Source organism: Acinonyx jubatus, chromosome C1 (assembly GCF_027475565.1).
Source record: "Acinonyx jubatus isolate Ajub_Pintada_27869175 chromosome C1, VMU_Ajub_asm_v1.0, whole genome shotgun sequence".
Classification (NCBI taxonomy): domain Eukaryota; kingdom Metazoa; phylum Chordata; class Mammalia; order Carnivora; family Felidae; genus Acinonyx; species Acinonyx jubatus.
The window spans coordinates 199,397,248-199,414,369 of NC_069381.1; the positions used below are offsets into that span (position 1 = coordinate 199,397,248).

General features: G+C 52.6%; 1 protein-coding gene across 7 annotated transcripts; it reads right to left on the minus strand.

Moving 5' to 3' along the window:
• Positions 1–148: 148 nt before the first annotated feature.
• Positions 149–17,122, minus strand: ZNF142 (zinc finger protein 142). 7 transcript variants are annotated; one of them, XM_053215795.1, is made up of 10 exons: positions 16,868–17,122; positions 16,478–16,602; positions 14,577–14,889; positions 11,121–11,720; positions 9,817–10,011; positions 8,084–8,908; positions 6,248–6,425; positions 2,582–5,498; positions 1,931–2,036; positions 149–997 (listed from the first exon to the last, which is right to left on the minus strand). In XM_053215795.1, the coding sequence occupies exons 3-10, from the start codon at positions 14,854–14,856 to the stop codon at positions 528–530; spliced, it is 5,571 nt and encodes a 1,856-aa protein (XP_053071770.1). In that variant the 5' UTR covers positions 14,857–14,889; positions 16,478–16,602; positions 16,868–17,122; the 3' UTR covers positions 149–527. The 7 variants fall into 7 exon arrangements, with proteins under 7 accessions (XP_053071770.1, XP_026906331.2, XP_053071772.1 ...); XM_027050530.2 differs by having other exon boundaries at positions 16,451–16,602; XM_053215797.1 differs by having other exon boundaries at positions 14,577–14,829; positions 16,451–16,602; positions 16,868–17,121.

The window sequence follows — 17,122 nt, forward strand, 5'->3', positions numbered from 1 at the left end:
GGAGACAAAGGAGAGGCAGAGGTCTGAGAGGGAACAGGGCAGATCAAGAGGACAACCTGGAAATGGTAAGTCAGGGACGTGGACGAGTCTATAAGCTAGTAATCACTCTGTTTAACATGCTTTAGAGAGCATCAGGCACAACAGCACATGCAGGTAGATACAACTGTTTTGAGGGCATTGAAAGAAAACAGACTTGACAGCAAGAAGAAAGGGGACGACAGAATGGGTAAAACCAGCATCTTAGAGCCAGGGACTTTGGGGGAGGGATGGTGAAGAAAGCAGGAACTCATGGGTTAAAAACACAGTGTGCCGCGACAGGAAATCAATTTGTGGTCCATGTTGCTCTTTTATATATATGGCCATCAACTTCAAAGTACTAGAGCCTGAGTCCCAGGAGGCCTGCAGCCCCCTCCCCGGGCGCCTTGAAGCTAGCCCCTCCTCTGGCCCTGAGCTCCAGGCTCGCTCTGCCTCCAGTCAGTCTGCACTGCACGTCTTGGACCACACCCTCCAAGAGGTGGGGTAGGCTCTCAGCCCTCTGGTCCAGTTGGAGGAGCAGCAGGAGCAGGGGGGCTGGGGTCCTCCAACTGCACGTCATGCAGGTGCACTGTGGGGGTGGTGGGGTCTTTGCCCACTCCTTGGTTTGGGTCGGCCTGGTCGGGGTGGTGCCTGCGCACATGCTTAACCACCTGGAACTTCTGCTTGGCCTTGTAGCTGCAGAGGCGGCAGAAGAAGGGGTGGCGGTCGGTGTGGGTGAGGGCGTGATGGCGCAGGCCGGCAGCCCAGCGGAAAGCACGGTGGCACACGTTGCACACATAGGGTTTGGCCTCGCTGTGCTTGCGGAGGTGGGTGCGCAGTAGGAAGCGGGTCTTGAAGGCCTTGCCACACTGCTCGCACATGAAGGCCCGGGCTTCCCGGTGCCGCGTCTCCTGGTGCACACGCAGCGCATCAGCCCGGTTGGTACAGTATTCACACTCGGGACACTGGTATGGCTTCAGTCCTGGGGGACAGGGTGAGGACAAGGAACAAATTACTGCTGAAGGGAGTCGAACAATGCTCAGTGTGCCAGAAGAGTCGCCGTGATCCCGGAACACAAAGAACACAAGCAGCATGGTGACTAACGACTGCATCTTTGGAATGTTCCAGTCTCCTCTGACATTTCTATGCCCTTCTCCCAAAACAGCCCCTTGTATACAGCGGGTGCTCAATGGATGCTGATAACCGATTCCCAAGTAGCCAGCCACCTGACAGCAACAAATATTCACTCAAATATGACAGGGTTTCCAAATGGGAGATTCTAACCCCCTTTTGATCATGGGGTCCTCATGCAACTTGGAAATCCATTTAAATACAACTCCTTGTCCGACCCAAATAGGAAAATAAAATGTTTAAGAAGGAAGAGCTAGAGGCAAAAGAAGTGTCATTCATAGATGCAGAGTGCCTTGAAATGCATCTGGTTACTTCCTTTACATGAGGGGATCATACACAGTAATCACAAGCACGGCATCATTAAGTCTTTCCTGAGAAGCCATAGTTCATGGACTCCGTATCCAGAAGGAAAAAAAGAAGTCAAAACAAGTGAACCCTTCACATTCTCTTTGTTACCCGTAACAGCCCATCGTGTCTGCAGGAACCAAGGAGACCTCCTTCAGTCACATGTTTGAGTTCTCAATGGGAGGTGGGTAACCTAGGGCCATGAAGCTTTTACACAGTGCAGACGCATAGGCTCCCAGGTTCACCTCTCTTCTGATTCTGATAGGTCTTCAGTGGGCAGGGAAGCTATTCTGGCCATTCAGCCTCCCTCCCTCCTACCACCAATGTGAAAAACTGATGTGCGCCCTGAACCTGACTAAGGACACCTACAACCTCAAGGAGGCTGGTGTGCCAGAGAATGGGGGAACCCCTTGGGCCTGTCGAAACCGCACAGACTCACCTGTGTGCTTGGTCATGTGGTACTTGAGCTGGTTGACCCACTTGCACTTGTAGCCACAGTCAGGGCACAGATACTTGCGTTCTTCCTTGTGGATCCGCATATGGTACTGGAGGAGGGAAGAGCAGAGTATGCCCAGAAAATGCGTACCCTTGACACTCAAAGGATGTGCTCCCATCCCAGCCATACTTCTGTTACCAAGCAGGCTCCCCAGTCTGGCCATGTGGACACCAACCTAACCCACTGGGCCTACCTCTTGGTCTGCCCTATCTCAGCTCTGCCACTTGCTACCTGTGTCTTTGGGGGCTTAACCTCTACCTCACAGTTTATTAACCTGTGAAATCAACTGCAGAAGAAATAGCAAAAGCAACTCTATCTTGTGTTTTGGAAGGACTAAAATTAGTATCCAGCATACAATAAGTGCTCAATAATTGTTAGCCATTATCACGGAGATTACCACCCAACTATTACCTGCCTTCATCACATACCAAGCACGTATGACGGAATTTTATCTCTCTAACAACTCTGTGAAGTATTCTCTTCCTTTTACACACAAGGAATCTGAGGCTTGGAGAAGTTAGGGGGCTTGACGAAAGTCCCAGAGCTCATAGCTGCGAGTTGGGATCAGGGAAGTCCCCAGGGCCCCAACCTTACCTTGAGTCGAGAAGGGTCAGCACAGGCATAGGGACAGAGGTGACAGCGGTAGGGCTTTTCCCCGGTGTGGATGCGGCTGTGCCAGGTGATCTTCTGCCGGTTCTTGGTGCTGTAAGCACAGTCGGTGCACTTGTAGAGCCGGGTGCCCCCGTGCCCTTTCACGTGGTGGTCCAGCACGAGCTGATGGCGGCACGTAAAGTCACAAAAGGGGCAGCGCAGGGGGGGCTGGCTGGCACCTGCACCGCCCTCCGAGGCCGCTGCCGCCTCATGCTGTTCCAAGTAGTGCTTCACCAGGCCCGCCCGCTCCCGGGCAGCGAAGTCACAGAGCTGGCAACGGTGGCTGAAATGCTGCTGTCTCCGGTGCTCATCCAGTGCCGGCCGGCTGGGGAAGGCCTCCTGGCAGGCCCCGCACTCCAGCCGAGGATGCTGTTTCCGGGTGTGTCCTCGCAGGCTGGCGGGGCTGGGGCACAGCAACCCACAGCGGGAGCAGTGCAGGGGGCCCTCGGTGGCCTCCGCAGGAGAGCCGGGGGCGGGGGGCGCAGGCTCAGGATGTCGGCGCAGGGCATGCTGCTTGAGTGCCGTCTCGGAACTGAACTGGGCCTCACACTGGGGGCAGGCAAAGGCAGGAGTGCCACGGTGGCAACTGTTGACGTGGCGAGTGATATCATGGCGAAGGTAGCCACTGTAGTCACAGAGGGGACAGAAGTGGGTGGGTGTTTTGTCATGTACCCTTAGCCGGTGCAAGCGCAGTTTTGAGTTGGTACCAAATGTCTGGGGACAGGAGCTGCAGGGGATGCGGCCAACACCTGTGTGTCGCGACTGGTGCGCCTCCAACCGGTACCGTCTGGTGGTGGAAAAGTCACAGAAGGGGCACTGGTGCGGCTTCACTCCCTCATGCTTGAGCCGCCGGTGCTGCTGTAGGCACCGGCCCTGCTTACAGGTGAAGCCACAGTCCCCACACTGCAGAGGGGGCCGGGGCCCACGGGCGGGAGCCGTGCTAGGGTGCCTCCGCTTCTGGTGTAGCCTCAGGGCGGCAGCGGCGGCAGTGGTGAACGTGCAGAGGCCGCAGTGCAGCTCGCCGGACCCCTCGAGGGGGCAGCCCCGGGTCTGGTGAGTCCTCAGAGCCCGCTCCTGCTGGCAGCTGAAGGGACACGTGGGGCAGGAGAAGCGCGCCCCCTTCTGCTTTGGCACCGCAGTCGTGTCCCCATTCCCAGGGCTGCGCTCTGTGCTGCCGCTGTTTAGGGGAGCGGAGCCTCCATCGCTCAGGAGGGATGCAACGGGCTGGGTCTGGGCGGCCCCCCGCTTTCCTCCCCCGCCACGTCCCCCCCGGCAGCCTTCGGCCACATGGGAGGTAATGGAGGAGAGCCGAGAACAGAGGAACGTGCAGGAGTTGCAGTGAAACTTGCCCTGCTCGAAGTGGAACTTCTCAGGCGTCTCTGCGGGTGAGGGGTTTCCTGCAGGAGGGACTGCAGGGACACACAGTGTGCCAGGAGGCTCCTCTACTTCCGGCTCCCTGGGAGGCACAGAGGGAGCATCTTTCGGGAGCACCAGCTCTACTTCTAATGGCGCAGGTGGGGGCTTCCCACCTTCCGCATCCCCTGAGTCCTGGGTGCCCGGGGGCGGAGGACGCAGAGGTACGGGTGAACTTGGTCTGGGTAAGCCCTTGTTCTTTCTGAGCAGAACAGGGCACTTCTTCAGCAGGTGGGTGCTGAGGCCACGCTGTTGCTTGAAGCTAGCCCCACACTCAGGGCACAGCAGGGGCTCTCGGCGGCCCTGGCACCCAGTCCTGGAGTGCACACTCAGGGCCTTCTCCCGGCGGGTGATAAAAGGGCAGTGCGGGCAGCGGAAGGCCCGCCCCTCTCCCTGTATCACAACCATCTGAACCCGCCCCTCCAGCACCAGAGCCTCTGCTTGCTCTTTGTCCTGTCTCCGCAGGGCCTTGAGTAAGGACTCTGACTCTGGGAACTGGGGGAGGGGAGCAGTCTCAGCAGGCAGAGCTGCCTTGAAGGTTCCCACCCAGCTGTCAGGGGGCTCCTCTGAGGAAGGGGGGTTTCTGGGGCTTTCAGGGGCTGGCTTTTCCAGAACGGGCTCTTCTTCAGCATCCAAACCAGACGTCCCAGCACCTTCAAAGGTAGACAGCTCTGTCAAAGTTGCACCTGGCCCTTCCAGTCTCAGGGGCCCCGAGGGGTCCAGGGGCCTGAACTCCGCAGGGGTGGGTTCAGTGATCTCCTCAAGGGGCGGCTCAGCCACGGGCTCCAGCTCCACCCCCAGGGCCTCGAGATGCAGCGTGCAGCCACCTTCATCTGCCTCGGCCGGACTGGGGCTGCTACCCAGGTCGTCCCCCCGCGGAACCTCGCTGCCAGCCGGTCTTCCGGCACGGTCCTCCTCACCGGGCTCCGGCGGGGCCCGGTCCACGTTGGGGTCCACCACAGTCCCGGGGTCACGGTCTGGCGCCTCAGGCTGGGCAGACAGCTGGCTCGAGGGCTCTGAGTCTGGCGGGGGTGTCGGGCACTGCCTGGCCCCCTCCGGCTCCTGGCTGGCAGAGCGGAGCTGCCACACCTGGTCCCCGGGCACGTAGCCGTGGGCCTTGCGCTTGTGGAAGAAGAGGGTGGTGTTGCTGAAGGTGCGGTAGTCGCAGAGAGCACAGCGGAACTCCCGGAGGCGGGTGTGCTTGCAGTTCTCGTGGCTCAGCAGGGCCTGCTTGTGGCGGCTCTGGTAGCTGCAGTAGCGGCAGGGATAGAGCGGGGCCGGCGCGCCCGGGTGGTGCTGGGAGGCCATGTGCTTCTGCAGCTCATACTTCCGCTTGCAAGCGAAAGCACACACCTCACACATCAGGGACTTGCCCTGGTGGCGCAGCTTGTGGCTGCTCAGCTGGTCGGCCCGGTGGCAGCGGTACGAGCACTGGTTGCACTGGTATCTGGCGAGGAGGACAGGGGTGGGGGTGGGTGGCAAAATCACAATTATCGATCTCCCTTGACAGGTAAACGAGCACTTACCATGGACAAGGCTCTACACTCGGTACCGTACACGCATCATCTAATTTATTCTTTTTTTCCACTGCCCTGTGACGTAGGTATCTATTTGCAAGTGAGGTCACTAAAGCACGGAAATTAATAACTTGCCTAAGGTTAAAAAGGAAGTGAAGGGCAGGGACAGCCTAGCTTCAGGGCCTGTGTTCCGACCCCTCCTCTGTATCGCTTCCCAAAGGGAAGAGAGCATAAATCAGCAACCCGCTGTGGACTCCGAAGGAGCTGACAGGGCTACAGCCTCACGGGGCAGGTTTCTGTGCCTAGGTCCCATTCTCCCATGGAGGCATGGAAGCTAGGAGAAACCCCCTGGCCAGCTGTGCCACAGCTCAGCGGGAAACACGCCTGGGTTGGGGTCACAGGTGCAGTTTCCCTACTTTCCCAGGACCAGACTCAGAACCCAAGGGACACCTTCGTGTGTAGGCCTGCGCTCCCTCCCCTGAGCCCAGACAGCTCTCACCATGCACACTGGGCCACAGGCACAGAGCCCAGCTACAGGCAATGGAGCTGAGGCGAGAGGAGCAGAGAGGGACAATAGGAGGAGTCGCTCTGGGGCCAGGAGAGCAAGGTGAGTTCAAGAGGAGGCTAGCCTGGCATAAGGTCCTTGGGAACAGGGACGGAGGTGTGCGTGTGCTCATACCTGAGGTCCCCTGCATGTTTCCGCATGTGCACACTGAGGTAGTGCTTCCACTTGGTGACATAGCCACACTCGGTGCACATGTAATCCTTGGTGTTGGAGTGGGTCAGCATGTGCTTGGACAGGTAGCTCACGTCTCGGCACGTGAAGTCACACAGCTCACACTTGTGAGGTTTCTCGCCTTATGGGGGAGTGGGGGTGGGAGAGGGGAGAGGACACAGGTCAGACACGGACCGAGCGAGCACAGACCATCTTCCCCAGCAAGCTTGCCCTGATGCCAAGCAGAACGAAAGCTTCACGCGCGGCCCGCGGCGTGGCTCACAAGTCAGTGCTGCTCCCCAGCCCTCGCAGACGATTTCTCCACTCCGACACGGAGCAAGCCCCGGAGGAAAGTGAAGACCATGCTTTCCAAAACCAGCTTGGAAGTCTACCCTTGATTTGTTGTGGAGCTTGTTGGCACTGGCTCCACTTACCCTAGTTCCTTCCAGTTTTGTGGAAGAGGAGAAAAAAATCAGGCAATACAAGAAGTAGTTAAGAATTTGAACTCTGAAATCCGACACGGTAACAAAGACGTCAATAGCCAACATGTATAGAATGCTCATTATGTACTAGGTCCCCTCGTACTGACTCCTCCCAACAGCCCCCGGAGGAGGACTGCCCCATTTTACAGAAAAAGAAGCCAAGGCAGAGAGAAACCACAGAGCTATCAAGTGGTGGTTCAGATCCCAGCTTACTACCGTATGGCTTTGGAGAGGTCATTTAACCCCTCCAAGTCTCAGTTTCCTTGGCTCCAAAGAGGGAGCAACAAAAATACTGACTGCTCATGGTTGACAGAAGATTAAATGAGATGTCCCAAAGTCCTCAGCAGTGCCCAGCAAGGACTCAAGGAAGAGCTGTCTGTGTAGTTGGTCAAGACCAGGTCCTTCAGGACCCTTCCCTGTGATCCCTGCCTACCCGCTCAGCCCATTTCCCCACGGTCAAAAGCAAGCAACGAGGTGGTCTGGCTCTGGTTCTGATACTAGCTGTGTGATCCTGAAACAGGCCATTTAAGTGTTCAGTTTCTCTTTTTCACCTGTCTTCCTTACAAGATTGTTATTATGAATTAAATGAAGTGACCTATCTAAAAGAACTCTAAACTATAAAGCACCGTAAAGATGAAGATTTTAGGAAAGGCTGCAGAAAAACGAGGCTTGGTGACCAAAGCATGTGTAGAAATGACCTGTTCCAGGGAAACAATGGCTTTACCCCAAGCTACCTAAAACCTGGCCTCCCAAAAATCTTTGATGAGATTTTTTTAATATCTTGTCAACCCACTGATGCTTGCCTAGAGAGCACAAATGGGGTGATGCTGTAGGAGGAAGCCTGATGTGGCTGTGTCACTCAAAGCATCAGCAATGCTGGTAACCAATTTAGACTCTGAGTCGGCTGCCAAGGCTACAACATATGTAGATGGTTCAGTCCCCTCGCCCCATCTCTCATAGCACACCTCAAAACTCGAATTGCAAAGGAAGGTATCTCCCCCCGTCTGGGTTTCTTCGCTCTAATAGGCTGGGTACTGACCCAGGCAAGCCTGACGAAGGGCAAGCAGAACTGGACGGGGCCTTAACGGTGAGACACAGCAGCATAGCAGTGAGAGCACAGTCTTTGGCTCAGTGGCTTAACCGCCGTACTAGCTGAGTGACACTCGGCTTAAGGCTTGATTTATATCTAGGAAGACTGGGTCCAACAAGACAATGCACGCAAGGCCCTTCCTGTGTCTTGTACACAGTAAAAGCTCACTTCTGCCGCCCCTTCCTCATCGCCACCCTTACGTTATGGGAAGCAGGGAAGCCAGCTCACCGGTGTGCAGCAGCATGTGGCGGATGAGCACCCTCTTGTGGGCGGTGGCAAAGCTGCACTCAGGGCACTGGTGGATCTTCTCGTGGGCGTGCATCTTGCCCACGTGGTCCTGGTAGGCCACCGGGTTGAAGGTGGCAAAGGGGCAGAAGGTGCAGCGCAGCTCTTCATTGCCGGGGTGGCCCTGCTTCTTGTGTTTGCGGAACAGGTGCTTATTGGAGCAGGCAAAGTCGCAGTGTGGGCAGTGGAAGGCATAGTGGCTTTTGTGATGGGCCTCCATGGCTTCGGCCGTGGCGAAGAGCATGGGACAAGAGTGATGGCGGCACTCCACGGCCCGCACACCATGGGTCTCCTTCAGGTGCTTTATGAAGGCCTTGCGGTCGGAGGCCGTGTAACCGCAGCCTTCCTGAAAGCAGCGGAGGGGCAGCGGCTCTGCTGCCGCCGCCGCCGTGTGGCTCTTGAGGTGCTCCTTGAGGGCCTGGCTGAGGCGGAACTCCTCGCGGCACACGGGACAGGTGTAGGTGTCGGAGTAGAAGTTGGAGATGTCCTCGTGCATGCTGGCCATGTGGCGGTTGAGCGCGTTCCTCTCCACCGCACTGTAGTGGCACAGCGGGCAGCGGTGGGCCTTCTGGCCCAGCTCCCGCAGCAGATGGGTCTTGAGCTTGCTCTTGCTGGTGAAGAACTTCTGGCAGTTGGGGCACTGGAGGCTGGGGTCCGGGAAGTGGAGATGCAGGTGCTCCACCAGATGGGTCCGCTTCTTAAAGCAGCGCTTGCATTCTGGACACATGTGGGTCTTGAAGAGGGACTCGGTGCCAGAAGCCACATCCCCTGGGAGAGGGAAAGGCACAGAAGGTAGCTCAGGGGCTGGCCACATAATGGGAGAACCACAATCTTCCCAGACACAAACATCGTGTGGCCTTTCCCGTTTCTCTCCAGGAAACCGAAACAGTAGCACCTCAAACACTGTAGTCTCAAAGAAGAGACGAGAAATTCAAGTATTGAAAAAAGCAACATCACAAGGATTTCTCAAGCCTTGTGGCAAACCTATTTGAAGTGCTTTACCCAGCCACCTACTGTTCCTAAGCCTTTGTCTAGAGCTGCTCGAGAGAACAATCCGGATGGACCATTCTTGTTCTTCCTTGTCCTCGTTCATGGAGGTAGGCAGTGGGATCAGCAGGGTTGGTTGGAAGGAAAAAAACCCCATGGAGTGTGGAAAAGGGAAGTGAAGAAGGTAAAGTACTCCCACTCCCTAACACTGGTTCACTGAGTTCTAGATCATAGAGAACTGGTCATAAATACAACCAGATCTTTTCTATTCCCTTGACAATAAATGTGCTCCCTGTGGGCTGGATGGGTTTCAAATGTTCTAGTGAGTTAGAAAACTGGGAAGTAGGGTTTCAGAAACAAAATCTCAGTGGGCCCAATGCCAGACATGTCAGGCTGCTGATCAATAACCTCTAGCATCTTTGTATGATGAATATCACCCTCTCCTTCCCTGCAAAAAAGCTTTCTGCCCAAGGAAAACCAGCCCAGGAGAGCAAACTCTATTTACCCCGGCTGTTTCTACAGTGTTTACTCATTTATCATTTTCCCACTAGACATGTCAAAGTGGAAGGGTAGGAACAAAGGGATATGAATCAAAGCCCAGGAAACCAAACCCCTGAGCCTCAATGCCAGGCTCCCCTCAATCCATTCCTCCCCACCACCAGGAGGTTCAAGCCTAACCATGTTATTACCTTCTAACTGCTGAGCCCCCTGGGCTTTCTCTGGGGCTTTCTGGGAGTCCTTTAAGGTGCCATTCCCCTCTTCTTCCTCTACGTCCTCCTCGTCAGCTGACTCTTGCCTGGGCAAGGGCGTATCTGCTTGTTCTGAAGGCTCTCCCTCTCTACTGGGCAGTTTCGGAGCTGGAGACACATAACACTCAATGATGTCTATAGAAGCCAATGCCAGCAGTGAAGGCTTGGACTGCTCCTCTTACTGGCTGGCAGAATCACCCTCTCCCCATTTAGTGTAAGAGAATCCCGGATTCTAAGTCTATACATTTATTATCACTCAAGACAAGGATAGGAAGACCAAGAGCTAAGCTGTCATTAATGCTCCAACCTAGAGTAAATCAAACCTCACATAACACCATCCTCAGACCCCTGAAAGGTAAGAGCTTTGAGATCACTGCAGTGGGGGTAGGGGACTGAGAGGAACAGAATGGGTACAGAGCCCTTCCTTGGCTTGGGTTCCCAGGGCTAACAGCTGGTGGCTCAACGCAGGGTAACATAGTCTGTCCTCTTAACTGCTCTACTGAGAAGCCTAATCAGCAAGACAGGGTCACACCAATCCAGCCCTTCTATCCCTCAACCAAGGGAGATGCCTCAGGAAGGCAAAGATACAAGACTATTTCCCAGGAAAAAGGGGTCTTCTCTTTGGGAACAAAGCACCAACAGGTCTTAGCAAGCCTAAGTCTCTCAGCAGAATCCTGACCTTCCAGGCCTGGTTTCTCTATTTTCTCCTGCTCTTCTATCCACCCCATGCCCGTTTTTTTTGTTGTTGTTGGTTTTTTGTTTGTTTGTTTTTGTTGAGACTGAGAGGAGTAAGGATCAGTGAGGCTCCACCCTCCTAGAAGGTTTCTTTTTAAAAGAATCCCGGCTTCTCTGGCCCAATCCCATGTGCTCTAAAAAGAAGTCTACAGGTATTCTACCAGTGGCTACGGCCACGGATGAACATTTTAGCTTCTGCCCTCAGAAAGCTCTGAAATGAATCAAAAAAAAGGATACTGGTTAAGTAACTTCAAGGCCACAGCACAGCTAAAGCCAAATATCACTCACTGTCATGGACAAAGACTTGCTCCTTGTCTTATATATTCTGACTGGTCCAGGGTTTCTAGATGCCTTCCACTGTCAGTCAGTAATGCTGGCCTCCTGAGCCACTGCTCCACGTTCCCTTGCATTCACATATACATTCATGGCACTGGAATCAACGGCCTGTCCTGTAAGACTGACCGTGGCTGCATTCCAGGCAAGGCACTGCTGGGCCTTTGGCCTCATACCTGGCAGCAGCTCCTGGGATGGAAGACCCTGAAGGGCAGACAGTTCTCCCTGTGTCCCGGCCCCGTGGCTCCGCTGATGCTGCCGGAAGAGTTTGACGTTGGAGCCCACGAAGCTGCAATGGTTGCAGTGGAAAGGGTAGTGGGCCTGCCGGTGCAGCTCCATGCCCTGCTGGCTCCCAAAGAGCAGGGGGCAGCCCCGGAAAGAACAGGGCACGGGAACCGTGGCGTGGGCCTGCCTCAGGTGGTGCTGCAGACCCTTGCGATCTTCAGCGGAGAACACACAGCCAGACTCTGGGCAGGAGAAGATGTCGGGAGTGGCCCGGTGAATCTTGAAGTGGCTCTTCAGGGCCTGGGGTTGGGCAAACTCCTGTCTACACACAGGGCATGGCAGGGGGCTATCTGGTGGGCCCTGGCCCTGCAGAGGGCCAGAGAGAATGAGGTTGCTGGGGGTCAGCTCTACAGAGCATGGAAGGCTAGAGAGGCCCTGCATAGGCTGTATAAGGGTCTCAGTACACTGGTGCAGGGCCAGCAGAGTGGGCTCTGCGAAGCTCTGCTCACAGCGCTCACAGAAGTACACCTCCACCACCTTTACCAGGACACCTGCAGGCAGAGGACCGACAGAGAAAGGCACAGAATCAGATGGAATGAGACTCACAGGAGTTAGCTACTAGTAGAAAATGTAGGTGAATCTTTTAATATTAGTAGAGTGGAGATGGACCTTAAGTCTGGTTCTATCCCTGGACAGTAAGCTCCATAAGGTCAGGGACAGTCTATTTATTTGCACATACATTTGGATTCCCACTATCAAGTGCTCGCTTCGGCAGCACATATACTAAAGTTGGATTCCCAGTATCTGGCCCAACATTTGGCACAAAATAGGTATTTAACGTTTGCTAAATAAATACAACAAGCATTAACCAAACAGGAAAGCATTAGGAAAAGGCAATACGTTTTGCCCAAATGAAAAATTACGAACTTCCAAAAGAAGTAAACGACAATCTGCGGATAACATCTACAGTATAAATGACAAAGTATTACTTTCACATTCTGTAAAGAGATTTTTCAAAGGCACAGTAATTTACAAAATGGAAAACATCCGTTTCCAAAAGACCCAAATCACGTTCACAGTAATCACTGCCATTTCTTAAGCAATGGGCAGGACCTTGACAAAGGTGTAGGAAACACTCACTTGGTGCTCCAGTTGCCCTACGAGAAGAGGGGCCTGGAGTTCTAAGGTTAAGGCCATGGTGCCTGTTAATGGTGGAACCAGGACTCAAGCCCAGGTCTGTGCCACATCTACCCTGGGAATCCTTTTTTTTTTATCATTTCTTTGTTTAAATAAAAGTTCAGTGTGACAACTCAAATAACATAGATGTATATAAAGAAAAAATAACCCCCCCCCCCACTCTCACACAAAATTTAATGTATATTCTTATTCTTTCAGGCCTTTTTCAGTCATTTCTCTGCAATTTGCTTCCCTCCCCGCCCCCGCCCCCCCCCTTGCTATATATATCAGATACTTTTTTTTCTGAGTACCTTTAGCTCTACCTTGTATTTTTTTTTTTTTTTTTTTTTTTTTTTTTGTCCAGTCCAGAGTACTTCCTGGCATGAACAAGTCAAAATGAAGTCTTGCCCTTACTGATGGACATTTGGGTTATTTGCAATCATTATAAATAAAGCTGCTCGGGACAACCTTTTACCTCTGTCTCCTTGTGCATGTGTGTGAGTTTTCTATAGGACAGAGGCCTAGAAATGGAATGACTGAGTCAGTTTAAAGTTTGTTATATAGGGGTGCCTGGGTGGCTCAGTCAGTTAAGCATCCGACTTTGGCTCAGGTCATGATCTCAGGGTTCGTGGGTTTGAGCCCCGTGTCAGGCTCTGTGCTGACAGCTCGGGCCTGGAGGCTGCTTCAGATTCTGTGTCTCCCTCTCTCTTTGCCCCTCCCTTGCTCACACCTCTGTCTCTCTGTCTCTCAAAAGTAAATAAACATTAAAAAAAATTAAAGTTCATTATATAAAATGACCTTCAAAAGATTATGCTAATTTATACACTCCATAAGCTATAAGGCAGTTATCTGTTTTCCTACCAACACTAAGTATTATAAAAAACGTTTAATTTTTGCCATAGTTGGGAAGCAATATGGGCATTTCATAACTGTTATTATTTTTTTTAAGTTTATTATTATTAATTTTTTTTAGTAATCTCTACACCCGACGTGGGGCTCGAACTCATGACCCTGATATCAAGAGTCACATGCTCTGGGGCACCAGGTGGCTCAATCAGTTGAACGTCTGATTCTTGATTTAGGCTCAGGTCATGATCTCACTGTTTGTGGGTTCAAACCCCACATCAGGCTCTGCACAAAGCCTGCTTGGGATTCTTTCCCTCCCTCTCTGCCCTTCCCCCCATAGGATCGCTCTCTCCCTCTCAATAAATAAATACACTTAAAAAGAAAAAAAAGAGTCATCTGCTCTTCTGACTGAGCCAGCCAGGCACCCCTCATAATTATTTTTAACTGGAACTTATTTGTGTGTTAGTGAGATTATGCATCCTTATGGTTATTGACTATTTTTACTCTTCTTTATTGAAGTGCCTGTAGGTTTCTTTTTCCCTTTCTAAAAAAAAAAAACAAAACCCCCAAAAAACACCGTTTCTTTTTCTTATTTCATAGCTCTTTGAATTTTAAAGATATTAACTCTTCCTCATGTATTGCAAATGTTTTTCCCAGGTTTGTTCTTTGCCTATTACTTGTTTCATTACACAGAAGGTTAGAAATACTCTACGATCAAATTAGCTAATCTTTCCCAGTAGTTGCTGTCACTATACTACACTGCCAAGGGAAGTTGTGACAGCCATAGCTGGAGGATGGCAGTTAACAGCAGGGAAGTTACCTAAAAATAAGAAGTTGTAGATATGGGAAGAATAAAGGGGAGAGTCTTTTTTCTAGAATAAATATAAATGTTCAACTCCCACTCTTGACAACATGCCTCGGATGAGTTAAGTATGTTATACACAAGAAACTAGGGCAAGGAAATACCAGATTACTTCTGGGAAGCCCTGCCAAGCCCAGGGTGGTGGAGGCGCTGGGCCTGTTGCCTAATCCCTGGCTGCAGTTCCCGAGTGGGAGGGTCAATATGGGGGAAAAACTCCCCGAGGGCTATAGGAGTAAGGATCCGGCAGAGGTGTCAGAAAGGTCTTCCCTTCTGGATTGCTGCCTAGCAGGCACGAAGCCCTCACAGGGATAGACTCTGCCAAGAGCTCGGTACCAGGTTGCGAACCACCTTGCCAGCCTTCAATCAACATTCACCAACTGCAAATCAAATTACAACATCTCTAAGAATAAAAATAAGATGTTACCTTGTGTTCTCATCACATTTATATAGAAGGGTCAAAAATAGCACAGACAAAACCTCAGGGCTGACTGTCCCACTGGCCTGGTAGCAACTATGTTTGTACCTGGGGGCTCTCCAGGAGCACCTGGGGACAGGTTTCCAGCTACTGCTTCCACAATGATCTCCATGTTCCCTGTGTCCTCTTCAGTTGCCGTGGACTCTACTAGCAGGCAGCCTGGGTCAGCAGGCAAAGGTGTGGGATTCCCAGCAGGACAGGGGCTCTGGACAGGCTCCAGGATTCCACGGTTAGACAGAGATGGGGGGATCAGCAATAGCTCAGGACACAGTCCATCCATCTCCCCAGTGCTGTCGGTTGGCTGTGGGTCCAACACAGGGTCTGTCATCACCACTGACCGGTGTTCTGTGGTTTTTATGTGCTGATAAGCCAATCAGAAGAGAACCCAAACAAAATATAGTTAGAGATCTCACTCACTTTCTTCCCAGCTGATGTGGGTGCACGGCCCAGTGCCTGCCCACTTAGGCATTTCCTTGCATGGCAGCATGCCACACCTAGTTAACCTAGAAGTTTTTACAACAATGCTCAGAATGAGAAGTATACAAATGTTAATAGGGATCAATATTAGAAGAGAGCCAACAAGTTTTGGCCAATATACTAAAGACTGAAGGCTAAGTTTCTTGGATCTAAGTAACCCTGGTGAAATCATAAAGCAATCTGGGTCCCAGTTTTCTTATCTGTAACAAAACTTGAGCCAAGGGATCTCAGATGTCCCTTCCCCGCTTAACATGTTATGATCTCACTACTCCTCTGTATGGGTATAAGGCCCTTTCTCCATGACCTGGCCCCTGCTGACCTCTCCAGACTCATCTACCACCTCTCCCCTCAACAGATCTCTGATCCAGTCATACCAATGAGTTGCCATTCTCCAGGCTCACCAACTTCTCTTTTGCTCCCATACCCTCACACACGCCTCTCTCTCTCTCTCTCTCTCTTGGCTTGACGGGCCATTTCCCCTTCTCCATCTCTCGTCTGGCTAACCAACTCTTCACTGTCCTTAAGAATCTGCACAAATGTCACTTCTGCTGTGAAGACTTCTTGACACTGTTTATGTAAGTTACTCTCTCTGGGGTCCTCAGGGCCTTGTACCTTGTACCTAACTCTATCAGAAACTGTCACACTGCACTGTTGTTTAGCTACCAGTCTCCCTCCCTAGACTTAGAGCTTTCTGAGTGCAACTGACTGACTTATCACTTCACTGAACACAAACCACAACAATCTATGCAAGTAAGACAAATGAGATTCTAGTGGAGAACCACAGACATGGAGATGCATCAGAGGGAAGCTAGGTCTCCTACAAAGATAAACCAGTGGTTCCTTACATATGAAGGAACACACCTGGAGAAATTTCAAACTCGTTGACTATGGCCTCATATTGAAAACGCTAGAACACAACTGAGAAACGAATACCAACTAAATTGCATATCCTGTTACACATGGCTAAAATTAGCGTACGCTGAAGAATAAGTAATGTATGACAGTAATTACTCCATGAAATTGAGTCATGGAGGTCAAGTAAGGGCCTTAGGGATAGGAAATCAGGTTGCAGGTGTGAGTCCCGCAACTCAAAACCTCAGATCCGGGGATGCGGAAGGTAGCTGGGAAGTGCATTTCCACGGTCAGAGGATTCTCTGGAAACCACAGCCTCCGCTCACAGAATTTTATCGCTGCTCTGCGGGGAGCCAAGGAGGACACAGTGCCTTCTAGATCAAGAACCTGAAAACCTGAACCTTCAGCGGCTGGAAAGCGGGTGAGGTGGGAGAGAGGCGGGCACAAGAGGAGAAATGAGCACATCTTTGGGGCAGAGGCACTGAGCAAGAAAAGGGACAAATTAATGCAGAGAAGAGGCCTGGGGAAAGAATGTGACCCGGCGTGGGGACAAAGGCACCCGGGTTTCCACGTGTCTTTGGGCTCTGACTCACCGCGTGGCCTCTGATAGATACAGTCACCTCGCTTCCCAGGGCCTCAGCTTTCCTATCTGTAAAGTGGAGGTGATGACAGCGTCCACATCGTTGGGCGGGAGCGGCAATCACAAGAGCCAGCAAATGGGAAAGCCGTTTTGTGACCTGCAAAGCTTGGGATGGAGCATCGTCATGATTATGGTCCTGAGGAGAGGCAGCGGGCAACCGGGCGGGATCCAAAGCAGTGACGCGGCTGAGGCACCGGGACGGCTGCTGTGATGTGCCGGGGCCCAGACCGTCGGCGTGCTTCTTTCAGCACCTCCTCCAGGGGATTCCCACCGCCCAGGCCCACCCTCATCCTGGGGTTCGAGAAACTTTTGCCTCCGGCCCGCTCCACAAACACTCCCTACTAGTTTCTGCCTGCAGCCACTAACTCACCTCCCGGGCCAAGGCCGGCGGGAGCTGTGTCTCTCTATGGTCCACCAGCTGCTGGAGCGGCCTCCCGGGACTCCTTTTGTGCGACCGCCTCCGGCCCAGCCGCCTCTAGGACTTCGGGCCGATGGAGGCCGCTCTCTCTTCCTCTCGTCGGCTGGCGGTGTACTCTATGGTTTTCTCCGGTGTTTTCCCTTTGCCCCTTTTCCCAGCCGAGCGGCCCAAGGAATACCATCGAGAGTTGTGGGGCAGAGTGGCACG

What these genes read in the sequence shown, in the direction of transcription:
- ZNF142 (XM_053215795.1), bottom strand. Translation starts at nt 14,856, where the DNA reads ATGACAGACCCTGTGTTGGACCCACAGCCAACCGACAGCACTGGGGAG. An exon ending in CCACATGCTGCTGCACACCG is followed by an intron (nt 6,426 to 8,083) that starts GTGAGCTGGCTT and finishes CTCCCCCATAAG; the next exon opens with GCGAGAAACCTCACAAGTGT. An exon ending in CCACATGACCAAGCACACAG is followed by an intron (nt 998 to 1,930) that starts GTGAGTCTGTGC and finishes CCTGTCCCCCAG; the next exon opens with GACTGAAGCCATACCAGTGT.